General features: G+C 40.0%; 2 protein-coding genes across 6 annotated transcripts in view; both read left to right on the top strand.

Annotated features, from left to right (window-relative positions):
- Positions 1–2,211: 2,211 nt before the first annotated feature.
- On the top strand, positions 2,212–5,996 carry ccdc28a (coiled-coil domain containing 28A). Of its 2 annotated transcripts, none has more exons than XM_050062981.1 (6): positions 2,212–2,230; positions 2,759–2,951; positions 3,098–3,279; positions 3,472–3,626; positions 3,995–4,017; positions 4,761–5,996. In XM_050062981.1, exons 2-6 carry the CDS (start codon positions 2,788–2,790, stop codon positions 4,813–4,815), a joined length of 579 nt encoding a protein of 192 aa, XP_049918938.1. In that variant the 5' UTR covers positions 2,212–2,230; positions 2,759–2,787; the 3' UTR covers positions 4,816–5,996. The 2 variants fall into 2 exon arrangements, with proteins under 2 accessions (XP_049918938.1, XP_049918937.1); XM_050062980.1 differs by lacking the exon at positions 2,212–2,230 and adding an exon at positions 2,382–2,541.
- Positions 5,997–6,134: 138 nt separating this feature from the next.
- The window catches only part of LOC126401623 (epithelial cell-transforming sequence 2 oncogene-like), a 141,952-nt gene continuing 136,131 nt past the window's right edge, over positions 6,135–11,955 (top strand). For all 4 annotated transcript variants that reach the window (XR_007571103.1, XM_050062960.1, XM_050062959.1 and 1 more), the window contains exons 1-5: positions 6,135–7,343; positions 9,269–9,381; positions 9,499–9,661; positions 9,737–9,992; positions 10,098–10,332. Coding sequence is in view for 3 of the 4 variants with exons in the window: in XM_050062960.1 (XP_049918917.1) it covers positions 7,194–7,343; positions 9,269–9,381; positions 9,499–9,661; positions 9,737–9,992; positions 10,098–10,332 (917 nt within the window). In the remaining variant the exon portion in view is untranslated. The remainder of the gene's footprint in view (positions 7,344–9,268; positions 9,382–9,498; positions 9,662–9,736; positions 9,993–10,097; positions 10,333–11,955) is intronic.

Here is an 11,955-nt window from a genome sequence, read left to right as displayed (position 1 = left end):
TCGTTCTTGTTTTCATTAGAAAAGCTAATTTTAAAGGACATTTATTGACCCTTGGTTCTTGAAACAGTAAAAAACTCAGTTAATATGCTTCATTAGGACTGTGTGGGTGTGGTTTGATCAGATAACATGAGCAAACCACTCCACAGCCATCATCAATATTTATTCAAATACAGCAAAATCCTGATTGGTGCCCACTAAAAATAGGTGAGAAGAGCACAGAGACAAACAGAACAACAGTTAGTGTAAGTTCCTTATTTTTTGGGTGGTGATCAGTAAACTGATCAACTGTGGAAAGTAAGGACCATTTTCCAATAGGATAGCCACATAGGACTAAACCTTACCAAAGCATGCATAGTGGGGAGATGCAGGAACATTTAAACCCATGTCCATCTCGATGTAAAGCAACAGCGATAAGCACTGATCCACCGAGACACCGGAGCCTGATAGAATTTACTGAAATATACATGGAGATCCTGCTACGACTTAGGAGGAAGCAGTAATCTGTGTTAATGTGACATTTTCAGTGAGAAGGCCACACACTCTTACATCCAGACTTTTACTGTTGCATTATTTCCTGAGCTATGAATCCAAAAATCATCAAAAAGTCAGATTGGTCTCAACATGACAGGTGGTTCCAGAATTTGGCCAGTAACAACAACATGACTTTTACATATTTATATTTATGCTTTTTATTTGTTTTATTTTTTAGATATCTTCAGTGGGAACTTGTTTTGCTTGACCCTCAGCATGAAATCAGAGCTTTAAGCTGCAAACCAGAATTAATTTCTGTTACAGATGAAACATTTATCTGATGCTGTCTGATGCTTTTTCCCCCTCCTGAGTGACTTATAAAGGCCATCTTGTAAATACCAACAAGACAACAATAATGCAAAGGCAAACACTGAAAATGAGAACATTTTTTCCTTGGATGTTGGTAAAAGTGAATAAAACCAGCTATTTGTGCAGCTATTCAAGACTGTGACTGGAATAGCATCACCTACAGACCCCAAAACACACAGACCTCATTCAGTGAGAGAATATTTGGTGTACACTAATAAAGGCTTGAATGGCGCTCTGGAATTCAACTAATCAGCATTTTGAATGTAGTTTATGTTTATGAAAACATTCGCAGTTAATTAAAATGTACAAAGTGCCCCTTTCAGCATGTTTATCAGGTATTAATACTTTATTAATTAAGATGAGGGAGAGGGGGGATCAGTATTGGGTGTTCACTTATCTCCCCCTTGTGGTTGTTTGTCGCAACTACATGTCAGTCACAGTTCACTTTCACAGGGAAAATCCTCTTTGAGATTAAGATTTTGGAAAACAGGCTTCACTCTGTAGACATTTTGTTTTCTTCTATCCCACTAAAACCACCATGGTCATGCTAATATAATTATGATTAACTGTTTTTTTGTATGTCTGGAGTCATGCTATCAGCTGTATAGTAATGAACTAAAGTCATGTTTTACAATGCCAGTCTGAACTTTTGAATAAAAGTAATTAAGTCCTAGGCCTTTTGTTTTTTCACATTTTCTTTACATGTCCCCAGAGAGCATTTTTTGCTTTCTTCTTTTTCTTTCTTAAATGGTTAAATTAAGAAACATCATGAATAAAAAATTAATAAAATTAAAAATTCAAGTTACCTAAGTGCACCTAAGTGCTTCACAAAGACATTAAATACAACAGAGGCATGATCGAATAAAAACACAGGAATTATCAAATAAAAGCAGTCATAAATAAGAGAATATAAGTACATTAATAAAAGTGTACAATATCTCCATAAAATCATAACACAAAAATAGTAGTGCACAAACAACAACAAAAAACATACAGGGAAATTTAAAATAAATAAATCAGTTTAAACAACAGTGTGGGCAGGCATGTCGTCATTATGGACAACAAAAAAATTTATAAAGAAAATGTAGGCTACAACATAGAAAGTGTCTTGTAAAGGTAAGAAAGGGGATTACGAAAAACACATTTCTCAGTAATCGAGTCGTTTTTATTTTGATGATTATTTTGGATCATGAATATGTCTTTAGGCTTTTTAATGCGTCAAATAAAGGGGGAGATTTATAAAATCCCCATTTGTGTTCATACTTTTTGCCAGCAAAATCCTACTGTTTACAAGATACGCACGGCCGACTTTGAGCCGCGCTCCAATTCGTTGTGAGGAACCTTTGAGAGACACTACGCAGAGTAGATGAGACACTTTCATGGACTTATGGTAGGCTTTTAGTAAAAAAATAAGTACTCTTGTGCTATTCCAAAAGTCGAGAATACTGTAATTTCGCCACCATGTTAGGTGAGATGACATACTGTATTTTAGTTCATAATGTAGTGCAGTACAAAGGTATTTGGAATTCGGCCATGTTTGGGTGCGTTGCGTCCCACCAAAACAGGAAGTTTTCAGAGTTTCCAGGTTAGCTGACTAGCCTTCGGGGTACATACGTAGTTTTATATGATTCAACAAGTGTTTATATCGTGTGGAATATCTGTCAGTGCCACAGACGGCTAACCAGGAGCTCAGCAGCAAGTGTGAGTGAATGTGTCCTTCGGCGTATGTTCGAGGCCACTATTTTCTGAGTCTGCAGATTAGCCGAGTAGCTAGCTGCTAAGCTAACGTTAGCTTGGTCACGAACCACGGTAATATCTATCGGGGTGATGTATCTGCGTGATTAGATTGATGGTTCTGGATTGAGTTACGGTGCTGTCTGCAGTGTCTGGTGTCAGTTTGTCGTGCTTTGCCCTCTAGCTAACCAGACAGCACCGTAACATGAAGTTATGGAGGAACGAAAGCTAAAGCGAAAGAGTCCCAGGACCTCCACCAGCACTGCGGCTCCAACCGGTGGCTCTGGCCGAAAGAGCAGCGCTTCCTCCGGGGGACGGCACGCAGGCTACAGCCAGAACGCGGGGACTCACTCCAGCCAGAAGAGCAAAAGTAGAAGGTAGTAACTGTGCAGATTTCACTAAGAACAGCTCCATATCATGTTTTTGTTTTCCTCAGCATTTAATGAATGCAAGCATGTGATGTTAGTCAGATCTGATTATCACTCCTTTATAACTGCTTTCTGTTGTTCCTGTCTTTTCCCAGGGCAGTTAGAGATAAACCCAGGCAGCATTTGGGTTTAGGTGGCAAATCCAGTCAGAACCAGGGCCAGGCAGCACCTATCATCCAGCACTCCTTTCTGACTGATGTCTCAGATGTACAGGAGATGGAGAACGGCCTGCTCAGTCTCCTCAATGACTTCCACTCAGGGAAACTACAAGCATTTGGTAATTTGGACTTAAAAGGCACTTACCAGCAGAGCACACACTGTCCCATGGATGTCTTAAGATGAAAACAACAATGGTGTCTTAAATCTAGATGACAGCTTACACAAAATGTTAACTGACCCTGTAACATCTGCTGTAAATGCCCGATAACCTCTGATTCTTAAACTGAATTGTTTCCTGTCTCTGTGTCAGGCAACGAGTGCTCCATTGGGCAGATGGAGCATGTGAGAGAGATGCAGGAGAAGTTGGCCCGTTTGCACTTTGACCTCTATGGTGAGGTGGATGAAATGCCTGAGGACCAGAGGAAAATGGCCTGCGACACCAACATGGACAAATTACTGCTGAATGTAAGACTGCAATAACATTATTTGTAAAAACGTTACCTATGTTTGAGTAGCAACATTCTCTTTAGATACCCAGATATCTAAATTGTTGGTGATACAGTACATTGAGCTTATTGTACTGTTGCATGTACTGTTGCATGTACTTAATGCCGTCCTGGTAAAGCTGTCCATTGATGTGCTGTAGCTACTTAACATCCCAGCAAAGAATTAGCTGCTTGTTCCTGTTAAAGTGTTAAACTCTTTAAGAGTTTAGTTAGCTGCTTATTGCATGTCAAACAGGATAAAGTCTTGAAGGTTCTTTATGGTGATCAAAGTTTGCCACACAACTGCTGATATGTATAACAAGATCAAAATGTTCCTTTTCTCCACAGCTGGAGGAGCTGAGTTCTTCTATGTATCCTTTTGATATATAGCATTCACTAGTCTTAAACGTAGAGGCTCTCAATCAAAACAGTAACAAAAGGTGAGGAGCAATACTGCCATGGCAATCAGTTTCTCCCAGTTAAGATTCCCTTGGTGTTAATTATTAAGGAGATTTTAATTAGGAATCGAATTATCTGCAGAGGTCTCCACCTCTTTAAAACAAATGGACGAGGTGAAATAAACTGGTAAAAACACTCAGTCAAGCATTTTCACATTGAAAATCAGTGTTTCTCTGATTCTACTCAGCATGGCAAAGGCTGGAGTCAGGCTGCCGCAAATGTTTGTTTAGCTTGTTTCTCTGATAACCTAAGATCCAAACATCCCATGACTTAAAGCCCTTCATCTAAATTAAAATATATAGTTAAAAACAATCAAGATCTTAAAGCTGTGTCAGGAAAATGCATCTTAAAACTGAATAAGAAGTCTATTTATGTCGGCTTCTCGTCAGCAACTGCAACCCTGATGCATGCGCAAAGGGGATATGATGTCTCTGAAAGGGGACGCGGAGCAAATCACACATTTGGGATAATGTAAGTACACAATTCAACAAAAAATATAACATTGGACAAGTTGTTATTTAACATTTTAATGCTGAAAAGTTACATGTATCTTTGAGGCATCCCTCAACCCTCTTTGCCTTCAGGTTTCTTGTCCATCCAGCACTGATCTTGTCCAAATCTTTGGCCGTGTTCTTCCTTTACCTTGCCTCTCCAGTCAGAAACTGAATCTCGCAGACTCCCAAGAGATCCCAAGGACTGCCAGTATGTGATCCTCTTCTCAACCCCATCTGACCCAGACCCGTGCCACCCTGAGGGGCTGCACCTGATAAGGTGGAGTTGAAGCGAGCCTGAGGCACAACTTCTCTTAAGTATTGTGGCAGAAACGGCAACAAAGCTGTTCACCAGCGTTCCCTGTCTGCATAGGGCAATGGATGTATTGCAAGATGTCATAACAGGGATGCACCAACAATGTTATATTTCACTGCCAACAGTGAGTGCTAAAGAAGGTGGCTAATATCAAGTAGGAATATTTGGTGCATCCCTGTCGTGGCGTGTTTAAAGTCAAGTTGTAGGCAGTTCACTTATTACCAAACAGTCTAGATTTGCACTGCATTGCTAACCAAAGTGATACTGATATGAAATACTCACCTTGTTTTGTCCAACAGTTGATTTATTCACCCGTCTATAAAAGGACATTTTCAGTATTTGTTTATCAGCTTTGTTAAAAGTGAACTGACCGCCAGCTTGCTCCTTTTTTTCAAACATGTATAAACTCACTCTGTTGCACTTTGTCTTATCTACTGTCACAGGTCAGTGTCTAACATCACAAACTAAAGAATCAGAGCCAGACTTATCAAAGTATAGATACAGATATTATGTTTATAACTGTTTCTCAACATATAGCTTTAAACAGTTTTTATCTGAGACAATAAAAACCTCTAGAAAATTAGATGAAATTCTAATTAAAATCATTAATCGGCATAAGAATGAGTAAGAAAATAAGCTGCGACCCCAGTTTGTGGTTGACCATATGATTCCTTGCTACATGTGAGTGGCCTGATATCACCTCCAACACCTCATTCAGTGTTGAATATATTTGCACGTCCATGCAACATGCAAAGCACACTGCACATTATCACAGGTGTGTCTGTGAGACGCTGGAACGACTAATCAATCCAAATGTTGACATCACAACCATGCCTTAATTTAATTTAATCATTTTTGCCTTATTGGTTTAACCTTTGAATCGACTCACATAGAGCAGGTTTGGATTCTGTGTTATTAGATGGTTTAATCATTTGATGCTGCTTTGATTGTAAATCCGACTTTATTTTATCACTTCCTGTTTTAACCAGTGTTGTCGGGGGATGTGAGGTTATTTTTAAGTGTTTTACTGTTTTAACTGTTTGGTGATTTTACTTTTATTGACTTAATAAATGTGTTGTCTGAATCTCTTGGCTTTTAAACCATCCATTTAATTTAAACCATCCCAAAAGGGAATGGTGCCAATAAGTGACTCAATTTATGAATCCAAATGTCAGGAACTGCAGTGCTCACAGACTTGCAGACTTTGTGGGTGTGTTCCCGGGAAGTCTGCAAGTGTTGCAAGCTGTCCAAATCCACAATTTATCTAGTCCACAGGGGGGCTTCAAGCAGACTTTCTGCAGACAGCACCAGACGTCCCTGATTTATTAGTCTGAGTGGGCGGAAGTTCGCTGCAGAGATCAGCCTCTCATTGGGCGGAACGAGCCACCCGCTGAAGTCCCGCCCTACCACCTCCGGTTGTGTAGCAGTTTTCAACCGTTTTCAACACGTCCTTTACTAACTTTTGCGGTGTTTGATCTTGCGGGGATGTAGCCATTTTTCTGCCATGGTTCGCGTCCTGTAGGTGATATTTTTGTGGGCGTGTTACACCAAAACCTGTTTCCCCCCGGCAATATTTTTGCAAGCGCACCGTTGCTGTGGCACCGCCCAGAACGATTGTGATTGGTTGAAAGAAGTACAAGCAGCCGGGGTGTTTTTTCCTCCAATCTCACAGTTAGAGTCGGCCCAGCCAGACCTTTCTTTTCTTGAGAAAGGTCTGGTGAGCGAGACTACTGATTTATATACCCAAATTTCATCGCAATACAGACATGATGATGCAGTTTTTTGCCTGCAGACTGAAGAAGTAGTACAGTTAATGCTTTGATTAATTAACTCCATCATAATATGAATGGATTTTAGCATGTAACTACAGATTATTGATGGACATTTTGCAGTCCAAGTGCGTCTGGCATTCCAATATGATGCATTATGTATTATCCGTCCATAAAGGAATGCATTAATCAAAGAAGTTGGAAAAAGTGTCGACCACATAAAGTGACAGTATTTGACTGTTGTTAATGTGACAAGCTGCTTTTTGCTTCATGATCACAGACTTGAACCCATCCTGTTACATATTAATGTGCAGGAGAGTTAAGCTGTGTGAAGGAATGTGCGCATCCTTCTGTTGACGCGTCTCTAAGGTTACTGAGAGCAGAGCCGCACACTGGCAGCCTGTAATTCAGCATTTGCTCATTACAGAGCTCAAAGTGACAATAAATGGGACTAAATACATTTAGACAGAACTCGAGGCGTTTTGTCAAAGCGGTTTATCCTGTGTGAAAACATGGAGACGAACGGGAAAGTAACCCCTCACTCGGTGAAGCGGTGGCAGCTCCGCGGGACGGACTGTGAGCCGCAGCGGGTCCGCAGCCTGCGCTCCGAAACCTGCTTCAGCACTTGGACTCCTCTGAACAACAAGACGAGTAACCTGCAGGTCAGATACCGGCAGAACCTTTACTCAAGGCTCGATAAAGTTTCATTTGTGTTAGATTTATTTTTTATTAACAACCACCAGATGGCAGGAATGACCAAATTATTATACACGCAGCATATATGCGACTCTTTCAGTTTCAGTTTCAGACAACTTTATTTATCCCAAATGTACATTGACAAACAATCAGTCCAACAATAGTTGAATAGTTAATAAGGGAATGTTAAACATATGGCAATTAGGAAAGGAATCCAATAATAAATATCTCATAAATAAATTCAATAGATAGGTCTTCTAAAAAGAAAAAATGAGATGAGATTTTACACCTTTATCCTCCACGTTATCAGTAACATGAAATAACACTGATTTAATTTGCCAATTAACCTGAAACTGTGCACACAACAAAAGAAATATGCACCAAGTTAAATTAATTATTTGTGTGCAGAGGTGGTTTGGGGCATCCAGGTTTAAGTCCTCTTGCCAAGGGTTAATGCATACAGATGAAAGCACTTTGCAAGAGTGGAGCACATCTCTGCTACAAATAAACAGTTGTTTTTTTCCCTAGAACTTACCTTTCTTCTACAATGGCACTGAGAAGTGGTAGAAGTGAGATGTTACAGGCAGAGGGTTAAAGAGGGTAACTAGCAGCATTCATAGACAAAGCACTTGTCTTTTGCTGGACACATTTTCCCCACAAATACAACATGCTAATATTCTTAGCACAAGCCTATGGCATTTTACATTGTATAAATTAGCCTAGCAGTTCACATGATCCTCTATTCATACTGGTTGTAACACTTGCTGGAAAAGTCTGTTTAACAAAATTATTTCAATCCAGTTCTATCTATATAGTATAGGTCTCCATCTACATCAGGGGGTGGCTGGGTATTCTTACATGTATCCATCCATCTGTTAGTCTATCATCCATATTCAATGGTTGGACATGTACACAAAAAGGGTAACCTAGATCCACATCTCAAAATATGAGTGCTGAATGTATGGATATTGACAAGACTGTGAAACTTTGTCAATAAGATACCTGACAAATTAAAATACAAAGTATATCTTATTTAATTAAGGACATGAGTTCAAACTGAACATAAGTTTCAAATTTTGCAGGTCACTCTTTGGTGGTATTGTGGTTAACTGTCCAGAACAAGCCTGTGTAACCACATAAAAAGTCCATGTTACAATTTACCCTGTATTAGGTTGTGCTCTGCACTCCCCTACTTTCTCATGAATGTGAATAGAAGAAAGTTTTGACATACAGTAAGGTATTTTGTATTTCCTTTTATTAAAACTTGAGGATTTAATCCCATAAGCACTCAACAATTTGAGCATTAGCAATAATAAATGAACAATACTAGTAAATGATTGACAGCAAAAAACAAACACACATAGTCAAATGGGAGGACAGACAACTTTATTTTAGTTACATTTTTTATTTTAATAAAATAAATATGGGAATCGAAATATGCCTCTCCCATCTCAAGATATCGCCACATATAGTTAATAAAAAGCATCCTGGTTTTCTGAAAGGTTGAAGATTAATATTTTCACCTGACAGAGCAATGGTAGCACTATGTCCTAGATAAAGGGTAATTTTGTAAAGATTACATTAACGCTGAGATTAATCCTCCGCTGTTCCCCCAACATAACAAAAAACACCAAAAGGCAGTGCTCCAAAAAATGTAAAAGGCAAGCAAGACTTGACCTGGCTTGATTCTTTCATTAATGGCCCCATTAGAGCGATGTTTCCAGCCGTTATCACAAAATCAGTTTACTTCCTTGTCCTGCAGTCTTCATCAGGGTTGTGTAGCTTTTGGCAGAGCAGCCAGACTCTTATGCAATGAGGTGCACCTTCCACACATTCTTCACTGACTGTAGAAAGGCTTTTTTGTGTGTGTCCTTTCCCCTTTTTGTCCCAGTTGTTTGAGGAGAGGATGAACCTTGTGCTGCACTGGTTTGACCTGTGGACAGACAGACAGAGGAAGCACCTGCTGCACTCTCTGCTCACACGCTGCACCAAGTCACAGCTCAAGTAAGGTCTTTTTCTGTGTGTTTGTGTCATGAAGTTTATGCATCTTTGCTGGGGCTAGAGAAGTATTGAATTTGTTTCAATACCTGAACAAATGAACACTTCTGACAATGTGAGCAGGTGCTGCAGGGATTTGCTGATTGAGACCGTTCCTGTGACTCAAGTGGACTTCACATCGGTGCTACCTCGGTTCCTGTCCCTCTATGTGATGTCATTTCTGTCCCCTCGTGACCTCTGTTCTGCCGCCCAGGTCAACTGGCACTGGAGGATTCTTGCCGAGCAGGTCAGACACCCAGAAGTGAATTTTATTGCTTAAATTAAGACATTTGTTGCTTACCCTCCATGTCCTTCTGCCCAGGACTGTCTCTGGGCTGGCCGCTGCATCGCTAGAGGCTGGTTCCTCCCCTGCACTCCAGGAGAGAAAGAATTTGGAGCATGGAAAAACCACTACGTCTCCTGCGTCTCCACGCTGGACTGGCTCACTCCCCGGGAGGCAGCCGAGCAGTACGGGACCCTAAACCAACAAAGCGCTGGGATGACCGAGGAGGAGGAGGAGAGGAGGAAGGAGAGGAGGATCAGGCAGATGATCAGAGACAAACTACAGGAGGAGAAGAGTGAGTGGGAAAGAAAGAAATCAGAAGAAACAACAGGGTGTCACAATGATAGCAATGCAAAAACTTGTGCTTAGAGACCAGGGCTTTTATCTGTTGTGTTTGCAGGACAATCTCTGAGAAGCAGGAGAGCCTGTGGCGGCTACACAAAGCCAGAAGGTGCCAGAGGTGGAAGTACCCAGACAGGAAGGCCCAGCTCTGGAATAACATTCAGCTCTTGGCCCTCTCTCTCCTGGCCTCAGAGGACTGTTGGGTCTTCCAGCCTCTGTCTCAGCCTGGACAGAGGACAGCCCATGACTGAAGCTCAGAGCTCGGAGAGACTCCAGGCCTCCAGTCTGAGCAGGTGATTGTCTACACGCCAACAGTGACATATTCACTGACCCTCAATGATATCAGTTACCTGCAATTTAATACACAATACATACAGACAGATTGGATCGATGAAGTAATAGAAATGATTAAGTTAGAAAAGGTAACATTCACACTGCGAAATAATGAGACGCAATATGCTGGAGCATGGGAGCTGGTGGAAAAGAACTTAATTTTACTATAAAAGGAGAGGAAGGCAAAAAAGATCTATTTAGTTTCCTCTTTTTCCGATTCAAACAAATAATTTGTTTTTTGTTCGTGCTGTTCTACAGTATGAGCATTGCATGTTACCTGTGCTGTAAGATTGAAGTAACAATATTCATAACTGATATTGTTTGAGGGGTGCATTGGTAAAAGGTTGATTTAAATTTTTATTGGGGGGGGGGGATAAAAAAGATACACTGCACTGAGGTACCTGGTTATTAGAAAACATATGTACAATTTTATGAAACCACAGTGGAAGAGCTCCAGGGTTCCCACCTTTTTGAAAGTCCTGGTAAGTTATGAAATTAGCAATGGCATTTTCCAGGTCTGGACATGGTTTCCAATTAACCCTTTGGCTTGATTTCTTTTCAAAACATAGGAAGAAGGCAATGAGCAATGAAAGAAGAAATGACCCAAAAAATCAGTAAAAAAGAGAAAATTAAAACAGAAAATTAGTTAAAAAAAAAAAAAAAAAAGAAAGAAAGAAATGGCCTGGAAAGAGTGCTGAAAAATTCTAATAATTCTGTAACATAATTTTAAGATGTGGTAGTAATAATAATGATAATAAATATAGTTTCCCCTAGCTTTTTTATTTTTTCCCTATTTCTTTATAATTTAAATTATTTATCTTAATCTAGTAATCTATCTATAATATTTCTTTTTGCAATTAGTGGGACATTTCTTACCAAGTTGCTTATTGCCTTTTCCCCTATGTTTTTTTTTGAAACTTTTTATTTTGCTTTTTTTCCCCTTTTTTTTCACCCCTTACATGAACAAAGTCAATTGCACAACAATGCAATGGCAACTTGGGAAGGTAAACAATGAAAGTAGAATAAAAAAAAGGAGAATAAACTAAAACTATAAAAAAAATAAATAAATAAATAAATGGAAGTGAGGCACACTACTCTTATTGCGGCTTTTTCCACTGTCCATTAGGTCTGTCGAGTATTTGACCCTTCTTTTTTCTGATACACAGTCCATTTGTGCCACTGTCGGTCCAGGGTCCCTGCTTTCATTCTGAGATAATAAGTCAGCCTTTCCATCGAGTAAATCTCCTCCACAATACCCATCCACTATCCTGGGCTTGGAGGGTCATTTTTCAGCCAGTTTCTTGTTATGGCCTTTTTACATGCCAAGGTCAGTATTTTGAAAAGGTACAGGTTCTCCTTTTGAACAATTCCTTCTGGGGTCAAACCCAGTTACATTATCCGGGGGTCCCTGGGTATCTTGTATGTAAAAATTTCTTTCATAATCTGAACCACTCTGTCCCAGAACCCCTGCAGTTTTACACAAGACCAAAAGACATGTGTGTGATTGGCACTCATCTGCCCGCAATGTCTCCAGCATTGCTGCTGTTCACCTAATTGTTTATTTTTGATGTGTGGTGTGATGA

Source organism: Epinephelus moara, chromosome 15, assembly GCF_006386435.1.
Source record: "Epinephelus moara isolate mb chromosome 15, YSFRI_EMoa_1.0, whole genome shotgun sequence".
Taxonomy (NCBI): domain Eukaryota; kingdom Metazoa; phylum Chordata; class Actinopteri; order Perciformes; family Serranidae; genus Epinephelus; species Epinephelus moara.
Note: the sequence above shows the minus strand (reverse complement) of the source record. Positions and strands in the feature narration are given on the sequence as shown.

Excerpts from the sequence above, each read along its gene's own strand:
- ccdc28a (XM_050062981.1), top strand. The coding sequence starts at position 2,788 with ATGGAGGAACGAAAGCTAAAGCGAAAGAGTCCCAGGACCTCCACCAGC. Across the intron at positions 2,952-3,097 it reads CAGAAGAGCAAAAGTAGAAG|GGCAGTTAGAGATAAACCCA; the intron begins GTAGTAACTGTG and ends GTCTTTTCCCAG. Across the intron at positions 3,627-3,994 it reads TGGACAAATTACTGCTGAAT|CTGGAGGAGCTGAGTTCTTC; the intron begins GTAAGACTGCAA and ends TTTTCTCCACAG.